The sequence below is a fragment of the Apodemus sylvaticus genome, chromosome 22 (assembly GCF_947179515.1).
Source record: "Apodemus sylvaticus chromosome 22, mApoSyl1.1, whole genome shotgun sequence".
In the NCBI taxonomy this organism is placed as follows: domain Eukaryota; kingdom Metazoa; phylum Chordata; class Mammalia; order Rodentia; family Muridae; genus Apodemus; species Apodemus sylvaticus.
In genome coordinates, this window is record NC_067493.1 from 17,636,193 (window position 1) to 17,652,867 (window position 16,675).

The 16,675-nt window shown below is 40.6% G+C and overlaps 1 protein-coding gene across 7 annotated transcripts in view; it reads right to left on the reverse strand.

Annotated features, from left to right (window-relative positions):
• Positions 1 to 381: 381 nt before the first annotated feature.
• The window catches only part of Pan3 (poly(A) specific ribonuclease subunit PAN3), a 114,205-nt gene continuing 97,911 nt past the window's right edge, over positions 382 to 16,675 (reverse strand). For 5 of the 7 annotated variants that reach the window (XM_052168560.1, XM_052168558.1, XM_052168557.1 and 2 more), the window contains 6 exons: positions 12,539 to 12,678; positions 9,524 to 9,653; positions 9,089 to 9,153; positions 5,957 to 6,095; positions 3,222 to 3,351; positions 382 to 2,489 (listed from right to left, as the gene is read on the reverse strand). In XM_052168560.1, the coding sequence (XP_052024520.1) occupies positions 2,467 to 2,489; positions 3,222 to 3,351; positions 5,957 to 6,095; positions 9,089 to 9,153; positions 9,524 to 9,653; positions 12,539 to 12,678 (627 nt within the window). In that variant the 3' untranslated portion in view covers positions 382 to 2,466. Of the gene's footprint in view, positions 3,352 to 5,956; positions 6,096 to 9,088; positions 9,154 to 9,523; positions 9,654 to 11,804; positions 11,876 to 12,538; positions 12,679 to 16,675 lie in introns of those variants that run through there. The other 2 variants (XM_052168559.1, XM_052168561.1) reach the window with 2 other exon arrangements.

The following is a 16,675-nucleotide window of genomic DNA, read 5'->3' on the forward strand; positions in this document are numbered from 1 at the left end:
CACATGTCTCTCTGCACAAGGGACAAGCATGGACCCTGAGCTATACTTAGATGCATGGTGCAGCTCAGGTAGAAGAGTGCACAGCCAGCTCCTGTGGGGAGCTGGGAGGGGGGCACTAGCTCCGAGTCATTCCCTACCCTGTCAGATAAGTAGCTTCTTGGGCATTCTGTATCTAGTAAATCTTCCTATCTCTAAGTTTTAGCCTCAGCACAGACCCAAGGACACAGGGGATCCACAATCTACAAATAACTGCTAAACCACTGAGCAAATCTGCTACCATTTCACCCAAAGGCAGAAACTCTTCAAAACACATAAGTAACAGCCTTCAAAAACCCAATCAAGACCATATATGAACTGGTAATAATTACCACAAAAAACAAATTTATCTCTGCAATTCTTTATTAAAAAATACTGCTATACACATAGAGACTGAAAACAGGGTTAAAGATGACCAACAGGTACTGGGATTGTGACATTAGAACTTAAACATACTGGTGCTTTTTAGAGACAAAAATTTAGAGACATGTTGCTATCCAAATGACAGAACCAAGGTCAAAGCAGAATACAGGGGCACCCTCAAAGGTATCTGCCGTGAAGTAATTACACTGGCAGGATTGGAGATGGGCACACAGCTGAAGTGAGCAACGCGACATGATTTCAAGGGTTCTCCTTTCCGTGTTGTGTCTGTCATAACAGGAAGTTATGGTGAGTTCACATCCTTCATTTGATCAGATATTAAACTCTTCCTATGCACTAAATAGTAACTTTCAGACAACCTATTTGGGTCTACACTGTGGAAAAGAGGGCTCCCAGAAAAAAAAGAAAAACAAAAACAAAAAACAGGGAAAAAAATGAAAGAAACCCATCAAAGCAGAACTCAAGAGTTCTTTTGAAAACCATTCCCAATGAAAATGAAATGAAAAATAAATATAAAACAAAGCTAAAAAATATGCATCACCTGACACCACCTGTTTTCTGGCTGACAATATTTACTTATGAAAACTTTCAGCTGACTACCTTTTATACCCAAACCAAGTCCTGAGGTTACTAGGGGCTGAAGCAAACTAGCATTGCTGATGCAGACACTCTGGGGTTTGTGATATGAACCTGCCTTGCAGAGGGCAGTTTGCTGGTCTATGCAGAACGAGAGATTCAAGCCCTATTTTACCCCTGCCCTTCTTTAGCATTCACATAACATTGGTCCACAAATGAAAATTTTCAAAAAGTTCCCAGGCCCCCAAAACTAAAATAGATGATCCCCTTTCATTTTCAAAGAAAACAATATTGGAAAAAAATCTCCAGCCCGCTTATAAATTAAGCATTTCATATTTCTTCTAGAATACAAGTAGTTCTTTTTTGTACAAAAGAATTACAATATGATTTGTCAAAAAACATATAAAAAGACAGCTGCTCTTCCTCAAATACATGAGCTAATGATAAAGACTTTTGCGTGTTACACTGAAAGTTCTTGCTCCCTTTAAATAAAAGGAACATCATGGTGGCAAATGTTCATTATCCTTTGAATATTGAACATTATGTTCTTTTAAAATCCATCCAGATCAAATGCAATAATTGATTCTCTCGTTAACAACTGATGCTACCACTCGTGGATGCAGACGTGCTTATTAGACGTGTGAAGTGTGTCTCTAGTCCTCAAAGCTTTCAGTGAAGAGAGGTGCTTTTTCTTGATGCAAATTTCAAGGCAGAGAAAAATCATTTTAAAGCTTATAAAAAGTGGACAGAGAAATGTTAAAAACTTCTCTGAAATATACAAATACGCATACTTGTTAAAAATGAAGACAGTAACATCAGTTGCAAGTGCTTGGAGTCTGTCCTGACCCTCCGAATCCCCACATTTTCTTCCCAGTTATGGGGTGCACACCCAGTGCATGCTGAGCACTTGGCACTGGGAAGGAGATGACGTCTTCATGGCAGCTGTTTAACAGAAAATCCCAATGTATTTGGCAGTCTTCAGTATCGAAGTGACCACAAATCCTACAAATACTTGAGTTTGGCGACAACTGCACGTCCAAATAGTAAGAAAGTTCCAAGGAGGAAAACTGCAGCTTTTGAGATGGCCTCCTCAGACGACCGGCCCTACAGGGTGAGTTTTATCAAAAGTCCTGTTACTTTGGGTTAAGCGGTGAGTGCAAAGGCACAGCAGGAAAGTGTCCTCCAGAGCCAGGCCGCAAAGCATCAGGCCACTGCTGCGCTCAGCCCACCTGCTGACAGTGTCTGAGTCTGTATCCAGTGTAAAGTACCATTATAAAGCTGACGTTCAAAGACAAAAAAAAAGCAAGCTGGAAAGACCCTAAAGTAATATAACTCCTCAACTTTTAGGCCTTCAGCAGGATTTCATTTTGCTATTAAGAATTACGTCATATAAGTGTGTCTGACTGGCAGGCAGACAGACGCCTCTCTGAAGAAGCCTCTGGATGAACCTGGAGAAGAGCAGTGCCTGCTCCGTCAGTTACTGTTCCGATCGTTACCTGGAAAAGGATTTAAATCAACAAATAGGGGAAATCATATCTGACAACTCAACGACACTTCTCTTTGCCTGTTCTTAAACACAATACAAGCCTCAATTTGAGCTAACAGTGGGTGGCATATGGAGTTCATATCTGACAACTCAACGACACTTCTCTTTGCCTGTTCTTAAACACAATACAAGCCTCAATTTGAGCTAACAGTGGGTGGCATATGGAGTCTACATACAATACTTGTAAGGACTATGCCCTGCATGGCATTTCTATGAACTACTGACCTGGCCCATCCCCCAAGAGCAAATTCTGCATCTCTCAGTGGCAAACAGCTGCCCCCTTTTTGTTTCCCAATGTCCTTGCAAATAGTTCCTTTAGTAAGTACACAATGTGGCAAGAGGTCAAAGATCAGAAAAAAAAAGTCTTTAAAAAATTAAAATTAGTGCATACACAAGTGGAAAACCTGAAGCAGGAGCATCATTCAAGAAAGGTGACCTTAGTCTGAATAAATTCTTCGGAGGCCTGTGGCAGCCAGAATGCATACAAAATGAGACATTCTTTCTCTCAAGTAACAGTGCACCTGACCCCAGGGCGAGCCAGTGAGGGAGCGAGCGGCTTCACTCCTTCCTGCTCACTCCCCTGCGGCAGGAGACAGAGGACAGTTCAGCCGTGGTGCAAACTGGCTATAGGCTCGGCCGTCACCATGCCCTGTCAACATTTTTAGCAAATACTACAACTGACCATTTGCAGCCGCAATCAGTTCTTGAAAGGTATTTTCAAAGCAGCGTTTTAGGTCACTGTATGTCACCACCAGCACACTCTTCTCGTCCCTGGAAATCAGGCTTATTTTTTCTGGCACACCAGCATCTAGCTGAAAGAGTAAGGTATAAAAAAAAAAAAAATGCAGCGCATATTGTGAGGAAGAAAGCTAGCTGGTTTAATCTACTTTAGGGTATTTTTGATGACGATGAATGAAATACTATAATAAATCAAAGTATTTCTATCACATTCCCTTTCAGTTTTCCACAAACAGCTTACACGATGGGTCAAAATTCATAGGAATTAAAAAAATTATTGCTGTTTCCTCTGCCTGCCCTAGTGTTTAGAATGTGTTTGATTACTATCTTCTGTCAACCTGACACTAATTATTTACTCAATAGTTTCCACTTTATATATTATAAATACCAGTACAGAATAAAATGCATTTACAGTATATAATTTAAGAGACAAACTTCAGGATACTATCACATCTGAGTATGAATGTCTTCACAGCTTGGTACTCACAGCCAAAGTGCTCTCCAAGGAGTATCAATTAGATATCCTCAGTGCGTTACACCAGTTACCAGTAGTCCATGTCAAGTGAGTACCTTCCTATCTTTCTATTTTATTTGTTTGTTTGTTGAGATAGGGTTTCTCTGTGCAGCCCTAGCTGTTCCAGAACTCTCTCTAGACCAGGCTAGCCTCATAACTCAAAGATTCTCCTGCCTCTGTCTCCTGAGTGCTGGCATTAAAAGTGTGCACCACCACATCTTCCAATTTAAAAAATGTTTCTCATCAATATATTTCTGTAGCTTCCTTTATGGGTACCAGTTTATGATCTCTGTCTACCTACTCCATTACTGGAGTTTGGCAAAAATATTTAGGATATGGCTTTCATTCGTTTTTTTTTTTTTTAAAGCTTCTTCGTTTAGTATTTCATTAATTGATTCATTAAAAAGCTTTATATTTCACTGGAGGCTTAAAAATTTCAAAATATTATACCAACAATTGCTGTCATCATTTCCATAAAAATGACCTTTTTGCAGACTCTTAGACTTTAATCAATATGGTTAAATACGCAGTACATACCATGAGAAAGAGAGCTAGCTGATTTAATTTATTTTAGGACATTTTTGACAATGCAATACAATACTCTTTAAATTTGGGAAATTGGCATTTCAGATTTGAAATACGATTTACTCTTTTAAGATATGAAATACAATCTTCTCAAGACAGAGTTCTCAAGAGTGGAACTCTGCAGCTTACTGTAAGTACCATTGTCAGCATCTATAGTTTTTTAAAAGCAGGCTTTAATTACTGATACTAACAGTACTAGGCTGTTAGATATGTTAGGAATATTTCCTTTTTACTGACCCCCCCCCCCCCACACACACACTGGTTTCCCTTTAAGAGAAGTTAAGAGAGAAGGAAAGTAAGGGGCACAGCACTGCTGTGGAGAACTCTGAAAAGCTTCCGAGAGACTCAGGCCTGCTGCACGGCACTTGAAGCATCGCTGAGCATGGCGGCAGGTCAGCCGCGCACCATTACCCACTACTGCTACTTCAAGTGGAAGGACGGTGAGCAGAGGCAGAAAACAGTTCCACCGAGATCTCAAGGGGAGCAACATAAACACGCTCTCCTTCCACATTTTAAAAACAAAATAAAAAACTATTCAGTCTGCAAGCTACTTAAAAAATAAGTAAACCAAAAAAAAAAAAAAAAAAAAAAAAAAAAAAAAAAAAATCAAGCGTGTGGAACAGATCTGGCCCCTGACCATGACTACCTGTTTAATCATAACTTTATATAAAGATTATGATTTCCTCCAGAATACACCTCCCACCGTGTGTATGTGCTAAGGTGCACGCTGTGGAGGTCAGAGGACAACCTCGGGTGTCAGACCTTCCCTTCCCCCTTTGGTCTCTTTTACCAAATGCATACATATATCTACATATATGCAAACATACTGAATGCATGCAATCATACTACTCAATAAAACCAAAGGACATGTCAATAAAACAAAGTATAAAAGAGGAACCACAGTCATGTTATGATGCTTTCTCACAGTGAAAGGTTCACATATGAAAACTATATATAAGCAGTTCTCAACCTGTGGGTAACAACCCCTTTGGGTCACCGATAAGATATCCCCTTGGGCCGGGTGGTGGTGGCGCACGCCTGTAATCCCAGCACTCTGGGAGGCAGAGGTAGGCAAATTTCTGAGTTCAAGGCCAGCCTGGTCTACAGAATGAGTTCCAGGACAGCCAGAGCTACACAGAGAAAGCCTGTCTCGAAAAAAACCAAATCCAAAAACCAAAAACTAAAAACCAAAAAAAAAAAAAAAAAAGAATCACATATTAAATATCCCGCATATCAAATATTTATATTATGATACATAACAGTAGCAACACAGAGTTATGAAGTAGCAACAAAAATAATTTTATGTTAGGGATCCCCACAACATAAGGAACTGTATTAAAGGGCTGCAACTCTTTAAGCTGTAATAGCATAGCTATCCTGTGATCTCAAAATCTAATTACAAGGTAGGTGAGTTCTCAGCAGGTAAAGTGCTGCCACCAGGCCTCACATACCAGCAGAAAGGGGAGAACAAGCCCACAGTGTCCTCTGACCTTGTATGTGCACGTGGGGCATGCACACATACTTACACACAATGAAATAATAAGGACCTACTGAAAACAATTTTTTTCCTTACAAATTACCTTGTTAAGACAAGAAATGATGTGACTGAGGTCAATCCAGGGAGCACCTGCTTCTGTCACTTGATGAAAAAGATGATCCCGAAAGAGTTTCAGCAGATACCGGTCTCCAGTCTCTGACCAGGTGGGATCCTTCTGGAACCTGGGGAGTTAATATGTGACCTCAGAAACTCACTCTACGTGCTACATGGCCATATTTTTCAGACTCAAGAGTCATCTAATCGTCCACCAGTTAATAAGAAATTAGAGGACCTCTGAAAAGTGCTTAAAAATTCTCAACCAACACAAAAGTACCTAAATCACATGTCTCAACATTCAATTCAGAAGAACAGTTGTTCCTTTACATGTTCCTTTACATTCAATCTGTATGATTAATACAAAGTAGAAAAAAGAAAAAATTGTCTTTAGACCTCTCTGAGCCAGGGCTGTAAGGTCCTCTCCTCTTTCCATGCTCCAGGTTACAGATGACAGCTAAGTTTCCACTTTACCAAGGAGCATAAAGGGGGGAAATGTTTAGAAAACAAAACAAGGTAGCTTTTAGTCCTCTACACTTCACTAGAAGGTGAAGCTGTGGGGAACTAGAGAACCAGAAGTCACGGGTAGTTTTAAGTGACCCGAGGAACCTACAGTCAGGTAGGAAACACGGCACTCCAGTAACCAGAGAAAGCGGGGATTACCCAGCTACACAGGGCTCTGAGAAGAGGGTGGACAGAGCTGCGACAAAAGCATGCCCTGCAGTTAGCGAGAACCAGACAGCTCTGAGCAAACCAGGAAGGCCCAGGGGGTCTCGACAGGGTTTGGAGAAGTCAGAGAACCAGCAGCAATGGATGGTGGGGGGGGTGGGGGTGGGGATTGGGGAGGTGGGTGGGTGAGTCCATGAGAATTCTAAAGGAAAGCATGAGATCAGTCATTCATTTCAAAGTATAAAACAACATTCTTAACCTGAACACAGAGTCATAAAAGAAATTTTGCTCAATTTGACCAAACACAGACGTCTACAGGGAGCGCCTGCGCATAGTCAGAGATGACCAGGCCCCAAACAGGCAACCTACAGCAGGCAAGGACACAGACCAACAGCACAATAGATAAAATCCCAAGTTTTAAGGAAAGCATTTTTCAATCAGGCCCTCTCATGACCAATACCAAACAATCCTCACAACACTCCTGGGATCTGAAGACACGTCCACTGCTACTCTATGGTGACCAGGTCTCCCTGCAGCGCTGTCTGTTCCAGGGTACCACAATGGAGGCAACATGTAGCATGCAGGGCTCAGCCCTGGGAACACTCTGTCTAGACTGACTGTGGCTCATGCTATGCACAGTCCACAACTAACCTGTCTGCCCCCAGCTCCCTTACAAAGCTCCCCATGCGTCCATCGCAGGGTGGCAGAGAGAAGCCCAGCAGGCTTGTGGATCATGTAGGAGTCTGCCTAACTCCAGAGCTGAGCGAACAGATCCTAACACTAATACTGTGAGAAGTACTGTAAGAAGGGGTGATGCTTATGTATTTAAAATGGGGATAAGCAACATTTTTATACTTGTAACTCTGAAAATATATATAAAATTTTTATCAATAAATTAGTCAGGGTGAGGACAACTGGAAAGACTTGAATATGTCAGGTATGAAGAGAGTGATTTTTTTTCACTATACTACAAAACTTCTTAAAATTTCATATTAAAAGATGTAAATAAAATTTTATAAGGACAGTTTAGAATTTTATATATAAAATATATCAATAATGTATAAAATTACAAAGTATTTCAGATTTGCAAAGGACTCAGGAATTCGCCTCTCATGAAAGGTGTACAAGAGGGTGTGCTCTACTGACAAAGAATAGATGATAGAAAACAAAGCAGCAACAGAGCATCTGCTCCAAGACAGGAGAAGCAAAGCCTCCGGGATGAGGGAAGACATGCCACACCCAAGGTATTAATGCGGCAGCCATGAGGCATAACTAGCCTGGACCAGAACAGAAGGTGAGAAAAGGATCGGTTCGGTCACCTATTTCTCAAAGTATTTCATAACTGTTTATTGCTGAGTGCTGCAGAATCATCTGCTTAAGTTCATGATATGGACCATGATCAACTCCAAGAGAGCATAACGGAGAAATGAAGAAGGAAGAACTGGAATCAGGCTTTACTTTCGGCACCATGAGAATTGCGTGTACTTCTTCACAGCAATGCCAACCCTGACAACAGGTAGCTCTGATCTACGCATTAGGACAGAGTGAAGGAATGGGTGGGTCACCAGGTGGATCAAATACCAAGAAAAGTCACAGAAGAGTCACGTGTTTGAAGTACAGGAGTGAATAAATGAACTGGCAGAAACAGGTTTCCAAACTGGTTCAACACACATCCTCTTATTAGAGGATTATTAGAGATGATCCTGAGACTCTTCATTTTGAAAACAGCCAAGTGGGACTGGAGAGATGGCTCAGTGGTTAAGAGAACCTGGTTTAGAGTCTCAGCACCCACACAGTGACTCAACAATCGTCTAGACTGCAGTCCTAGGGGATCTGATGTCATATTCTGCCTCCTCAGACAAGAGACATATGTGCAAGCAAAATAACCATATACATTAAAAAAAAAGTAGAAGAAAATCCCACAAACACCTGTCACCTACCTCTAAGAGAAGTGAGACAATCCTGATGTGTAACTTACACATTTCAGTCACAACTGCAACTCTGTCCAGCCCATCTCAACAATTAACAAAGAACAGATATCAACTCTGCATATGATAACTCTAACTTAAAAGGTAAAACTGGGACAGCATAAAATGATGTCACTTCATTACCAATATGACATCTATAAGAATGCATTTTCATAGAAAAGAATAGACATGCTACAACAACCACGACAAATTGATGAGATCATCTTTCTACAGGAGACACAACATTGGCTTATCTCCTTCCCTTATCTGCACATCATAACCAATTTCCAATATGGCATATAAATTCTTAAGAACAGCCACACCCAGGCTGTGGTTTGAAGTAGCTCTTAACAGCAGTTTTATGGATACTTCATATGAGAACTTCCCTTTTCCAAATAAAAACATCAAGAAGGTAGTCCGCTCATTCCTTATACAAATTGGCACCCTTGGTTTTAAAACACACTGTAAATATTGTAAACCCTTACTCCGGCCTCTCGTTGATTGTTCCCAATTTTGCTAGAAGCCTAAACAGTCTTCCGTTTTGAACCTCCTATAAAACATTTTAAAAAGAAAGAGAATGTTAGTGTCCCAGCTAACTGAATATGAACCAAGTCTTTTAAAACGGTACTCTACACCTATATCATTCTACTGCAGCAAGTACTAACACCAACACTGCTGGTCTGCTCTTAAACATATGCCCACTTTTGTGCATAGGTCCACTCAAGGAGATTATGCAACTCATCAATTCTAGGAATTATTTAAAATACTAACATGAAACAAAACCAGTATTTTAGACACAATTATGAATAGGATACTAGAGACTACACTAATGTCTACTGTGAACAAGGGCATCGCAGGTCCAGCTAGCCAGCTCAGTGAATGCTGTGCTTTATACCAATTACACAGTAACTAGACTCTACCTTAGCAAGGTCTTCCTCGATAACATCATTTCTCATCTGAGCAGCATCCAATTGAGTGTAAAACCGAGCGCCAATCATGGGCATGATGTCATTCACACTCCGCATCCTGTTTTGGTCAGTCAACAAGTACCTACCAAGACAGAGAAGAACCCCATGAATGGTCAGCATGGGTTACTAACAGCACAGCCACAAGCACACAGATGCTGCTGTCACTATAATCTGGCGCTCGAAATATGAAACCGTACTTTTCATGCAAATTAATTCCATTCTGAAACGTGAGTATTCCTTCTCTTCCCTGAACATTTAACAGTCCGCCATCTCTCCTCTATGTGCTCACAGTTAGAGATGTGGAAAGGAAAGCAGAAGAACGTCACGTCTAAGCATGTGCACCCTGGAGCCCCTTGTGTCAATAGTGCTGCATGGAATGACTGTCAAGAATTCTGAGGGTTAAAACACTGGAAGGCTGAGGGATGGGGAGTTTCCCCTCCTGTTCTTTAAGATAAACTGCTGCCTTTTTCAAGAGTGTCTTGCTATGCTGCCCAAACTAGCTTTAAACTCCTGGGTTCTACAGGAAGATGCCACCACACCTAACCAAAAACAATTTTTCAGTCTAAAAATGAATCTTAAATTGTGAAAAAACTGAATTAACCCAAAAGAACTATCCTCTCTGGTACATAATTTCATGTGTCACCTGTTATTTCTGGGAAATCTCTACAGACTCAGAGAGCACAAGGGACCAGTTTGCCTCTTTTTCTATCATCACCGAGGCAGAAAGTATTGTTATTTCCAGAGCAGCCTGCAGAATATAATGACTGTTAACACCTGGCCCCTACTTACTCAAAGGTAAGCCCTTCTTCTCGCATCTCCTGTTAAGTAGGCTCTCCTTCAGAAAACTGTCTTCACAGACCTAACCGGTGCCTGCAAACAACTTTCTTTTATATCTGTCTTCTTTTAAATTTAGTTGTGTTTATGTGTGGTGGTAAAGTATGACAAGTGCAGCCGCACAAGGAGGCCCCAAGAGGAACTCGATGGCCTGGAGCTATGGCCACAGGCAGTTCCGAGCTGCTGAAGATGGTGCAGGGAACCTAGGGGCTCTGCAAGGGCAATACTCTTAACTGGAGAGCCATCTCTCCAGTCTTTTTTTTTTTTTAAAGACTTATTTATTATATGTGAGTACACTGTAGCTGTCTTTAGACATACCAGAAGAGGGCGTCAGATCTAATTACAGATGGTTGTGAGCCACCATGTGGTTGCTCTGGAAGAGCGGTCAATGCTCTTAACCACTGAGCCATCTCTCCAGCTCTCTTCAAGTCTTTTAAATGTCTTTTGTAAGTATCTAAAAGATGGATACAATTTTTGATACTCTTATTAGATTTTTGGCATATAGCAAGCATTTTATTCTAAAGGTTTATTTACTTTTATGTGCACTGGTGTTCTGTCTGCATGTCTGCTAGACATGCAGACAGTTGTGAACTGTCATCTGGGTGCGGGGAATTGAACTAACTTGGGTCTCTGGAAGAGCAGCCAATGCTTTTAACTGCTGAGCCATCTCTCCAACCCCCATGTAAGCATCCTTTCCATGAGTAAATGAATGATTATAACCACACAAATTACCTGAGTTATCCATTTGTAACCACTAACGTTAACCACATTTACCTAATCATACCAAAAGCTATCACCAGCTATGTGCCACCTTGACAAGTTACTCTACCTTACTGTGCCTGAGCTTTGTTGTATCTAAAATGGGGCTAATAATGACACCCCATTTGCAGATATATTTGAGAATTAAGTGTAATTCATGTCAAATGGTCTTATGTAGATCTACTGATATTTACTGTAACTAATGAAAGATGACTTTTTACGTATTCACCTTTTTATTTTAATTTTAACGTATTTATTTAATGTATTTTAACACATTTACTGTTTTCTAAGGAAATTTTCAAGTATTTAAAAGAATAGTATATTAAGCCTCATACAGTATTATTCACTTTCAGTAATTATTAATATAAAGTAAATTTAAGAAATATCCTCAACTACTACTTTTTAAAAAGGAGTATCTAGAGATTATATAGTCTGTAATTGTCTAGAACAACCTGGATATTGAAAACAAAGGCTAGAATCATACACAAAACCTTTTTTCCCCAAAAGCTCTACGATCTTAAACTGATTATTTCTAGGTCCCAGGCAAGCACTGGCTTCCTGTGTCTCACAAGCAAGACAGTGAAGTCAATGTCACAAAGAACAGGTGGGCAGCCCCGTCCTCCATCCCCCAGTTCCATACCCCAGGGCTGGTCCAAAAAGAAACTGGATCATCCAGGGCTACACAGAAAGAGCAGAAAGGATCACTGGAAGCTAAAAGAGACTATTGATTAGGATCAATAAATTCTAATGGCTTGTAGAACATAAAAGGGAAAACTTGAAGAGTTTTCTTAGCATCTTTACCCTTAGATTAAACTCAGAAGTAGTAAAAGTTATGTGCCCTCCCGCTTGTATCAGAGAAAGTGAGGAATCCTTCAGTGATAATGGGAGTCCATAGTGAAAGTCAAATTCACCCCAAACGTGTATGCAAAGACTTCTTGGAGTCTTCCGTTGAACTGCAGCCCTGGACCCAAGATTCATATACATAACTGGACTTGGAAGGAGGCTACACCACAGCATCTTGCAGTATCTAGAGCAACACTGGCCAAGGGAACTCAAACGATGATAGAAAGGTTCTGCTGTGTTGTCCATGCCTTAGTTGGGGGCTACATACACGGCTGTGGAGCTCTTCAGTATGACTAGAATACCCAAGAGCTAGCAGCGGTGGGTTTCAGTGTAACTCTAGGAGGCACTCTCTGACCAAGTGACTAACAAACTGGTTTACAAATCCATCATAAGAAATACATACTTATCAATAAAGATTAGGAAATTAATAGCTGCTTCTGTCTGCTAACTTTAAACAGTGGGATGGCTCCTATGGAAATTTCTATCTTAATCAAAGAGGACCACTCTGCTTCATGAACTGTTAAAACTTACAAGATGAGGTTCTTCAGGTCAGAGGAGTAGTTGATTGTCACCAATTCCATGGCTTTCTGTAAATTTTCTCGCTGAATTCCTGCCAAAGAGTTGCAAGCCAAAGCCAACACAACTTTTCCTAATGATATCAGATCTGCTTGCTGACATGAGAAAATAAACATAACTTTTAATTTCTACTTTACTGATATATTTTCAAACACATTGAACACATCACCTAACAGGAACAGCACATTATAACAGGGGGAGGAAGGGGGGCAGAGGGGGAGAGGGGGAGAGGGGGAGAGGGAGAGAGAGAGAGAGGGAGAGAGAGAGAGAGAGAGAGAGAGAGAGAGAGAGAGAGAGAGAGAGAGGGAGGGAGGGAGGGAGGGAGGGAGGGAGGGAGAGAGGGAGGGAGGGGGAGGGAGGGAGCGCACACACAAGGAGCATGGATACTTTTTAGAATCACTATGACTTTACTGAAAAGGATTTCTGGGCCTCTCTTTCAGTCTCATTTAATGAATAGGTCCAAAACTTTTAGGGCGTCCAAGTCATCCTGATGAAAGCATTTCTAGGACCATACTTTTAGGAAACATTACTGTAAATTTACATTCCAATTATGGAACTGTCATTTTAAAGAGCTTTTATATTATCACTGGGAGAGGGGTGCAGGAGGAGTTGAGACAGGTACCGAGACAACTGTGAAGTCAGATTTCTCCTCTCACCTTTACATGTGGCTACAGGGAGCCACTTCACGAGGTCTCCAGGCTAACATGATAGATGCCTTTATGTGCTGAGCTATATATCTCACTTGCCCCAAAGTTTATAATTTTATTCTTAAATTTTAAATACAAATGGTACTCTCCCGTTTCACAGAACTTAGGGCCACTACATGCTTGCTTTGCTAAGATCACTGTGATTAAACACACATGTCCTGAGTTCCAGACAGCCATGTAAATGTGGAGAGCAGACAGCCCACTACAAGCAAGCCTTCAGAGCACGATCACAGCACATCAAACAGCAGCCATAGTGATGCCCCGCGTCTCTGCTTTCCAACAGTGAGCTGTGTTTGCTCACTGACTGTAATAGGCCTTTGAACCCCCTCCCCCCATTTTTGTTTTAAAAATGATTCATTACCATGAGGCTTTCCTTCTCAAACAGTGTTCAAAACCTTCCTAATGCTGTGACCCTTTAATACAGCTCCTCATGCTGTGGTAACACCCACATATAAAAGGATTTTCATTGCTATTTCATAACTGTGATTTTGTTACTGTTATGAATTGTAAGAATCTGATATGTGACCCCTGTGAAAGGGTCATTTGACCTTGAAGGTGGTCACAACCCCCAGACTAAGAACCACTGTTCTAAAAGGATTTGAGCACTACTAACTAATTACAACTCCAGCAAACAAAACAGTCCCCGGCAATAGTCCTCTGCAAAGACAATCATCGCATGCCTAAAAGAATGTGGTTGCTTTAACCATGGAATACATTTGAAGTAACTTTTATTGAGGACTTCTGAAATGCTTAGGATCTGAGATATCAAGTCAGGTACTGCATGCATGTTCATATACTGAGCATTTTGTTTCTTATAGGAGTTTTCAAATCTAGCTATACATTAAAAGCATCTACAGAGCTAAAATATAAACCAAACAAAAATGATGTCTAAGCAGCCTCCTCCTCACATGAATTTCAGTGATAAAGTCTAGGGGCTGGTGTCTCTCAAAGTCCCTCCGGATAATGTTCCTAGTGGCCTTGAAAGAATACAAACCAGGTGTGTAGGGAGCCAAGGCCTCTCAGGCATCATCAGTGAACTGCAGCAACAGATGGCTGTCCCTAACAGTTTACCAAGTAAGAGCTTAAGCTAGACTCCATTACCAAATGCTTAACTGTTCAAACGCAACATTTTATTCAAAACTACTAGTGTGGGCCTGACATTTTAAACTGATCAGGAAAAAACTGAGTAAATTTACAAAGAATGTTGAATTTGTTGAAAGAAGTCAAGGATTAATACCAAATTTAGGGGTCCTGACAGCAGCCTAGTGGGGGAGGGTGCGACTAGGTGGGAGGTGTCACTGTCATCCCTGTTTGACTATTGAATGTCAAGAGTCCTTCAGTCAACTTAAGAACAAATAAAATAGTCAGCAAAGCAAACTACAGGCGGTTATTTATCAAGTGTGTGAGCAACTTGTATCATCAACAGCCTCCCAATCTTTGAAACAGAACAAGTCTCAGTTAGGTTCTACCCTGGTTTGATGCCTTCCTCCTAAAATATTTCATATCCTATGTGAAAAAAAAGGGCACATGGGAGGGCGATGTGGGTTTAAAGAAACAATATTTGTTCCTACCTCTCTAAAGCTGACTCAGCTTTAGATAAAATCCACTTTCAGAAATTAAGATATACACATGATACAAACCAGTTTAGATTACAATTTACTTTTTTATAAAAGATTAATAGTCTTCATTAGTTAAGAAATTTTAGCATTAACAACTCTAGGAACTCTTTTTTTTGCCCCCCCCCCCCCCCGTATTTTCCAGCTAATAATTTTCCATTTATTTTGCTTCTTACCTCCATCTGGTTTTCCCCCCATTTGTTGAATTCAGGAGGTTCCCCCCCAACTCATTTTCAGTGTCTTCCTGATTCTTGGTTTCTTGTTTCTTTCTCTGATTCTATCTATGGCTCTACTTATGTCCACTTTACTGAAAGTCAGTCTCTAGTCACGTGTCTGAAACAGACTATGAGAAATAGACTACAAGAAGCAATACACTCCTCTCTCTTGGGCCCTCTTTTCTGTTAAGAAACAAAACAAAACAAAAAAATAAACCTCCCCTTTGGGATTGTAAATTTCTCTTGGGCCTTGCTATAATAATCTATATAAAAATCTTCTACATACATACAACAAAAAGAGAACAAAAACCTGATATATGAAAAGTAAAGAAAGTGACAACTGGTCAAACACTGACAGTTTATAAATAAAGGCACTTTCTGACTTATAAAATGGTTGCCCCAGGCTTGTAAAAAAGTTGGTTGGTTGTAGTTCAAGATTATCTCTCCCTTTTAAAAGAGCCTCATTTTACAAACTATTACATAATAAATAAAGTGAGTGAAATAGTATTCATTTGCAAAAAACAAAAAAGTGACTCAGAAAATTCAACTAGTTTTACTTTATAGTAATAAGCAATATTTTTAGTACTGGAGGTTGAACCCAAGGTTTTGTGTCTAGCCCCCTAGTTAAATACTAACTTTAAAAAGACAACTCTATCTAAAATAGAACAGTGATAATTCTAAGGCATGGTTTCATTTTTTAGCCCGGACAGGTTTTTAGATTCCTGGTAGCACTGGCTTTAATTATCCAAAAATGCAGTATAACTTTCTTAAGATATATCCAGATCACTAGTACTTAGTGACTTTCCGTCACATTCCGGCTGCCTTACAAAGCAGCCCTTCCACCTTTAAACTCTCCGACCTGCCTTCAGCCTACTCCCTGGTATACACCTAGCTCATTAGTCCCTTTTGGATGAAGATAAAAATTAGACCAATTATTTGCAAAGTATAAATCAGCAGCACAAGACACTAAGAAATAATATTCCATAAAAAGGAATAGACCACATTTAGATGGAAGTAGCTGCTGCTGGAGGTGTGCTCTGGGCTCGCATCAGGACTCTTTCCCACAGCGCCTACTAGATCCCAACCAGTATGAGCCACGGCAGCCTACCAAGGTAGGCACAGCCAGGGGGAACTAAGATAGGAACAGCATGCAAACAGATGTGTGCCAGAGTGCCTCTAAATCCCAACACCAGGGCGCGTTCAACAGCCAAACCCAGAACACTGCCTAGGATTCCTAGTCCTCAGTCACCATTCCCTTCCTTTTTGTTCTGAAGTTTGTCTTACCCTAAAGTAAACTAAAACTTCGTTTGAAAGAAATCAAAGTTGAACAGTGGAGGGCAACAGAATACTATCTCCTCATGTGAGGAAAACATTCTACCTTGCATCAAACCTCAGATTAACAAGCAGCTAAACACAAATACAGGAACCTCCCATGACTTCTTACACACACACAAAGCCTAAAATCTCTAAAGCTAGAGATAGCTATATATTCCAATGTGAGGCACTGCAAGACAAGCCAGCTACCCAGGTTACTTACACACAGGAAGCACCTAC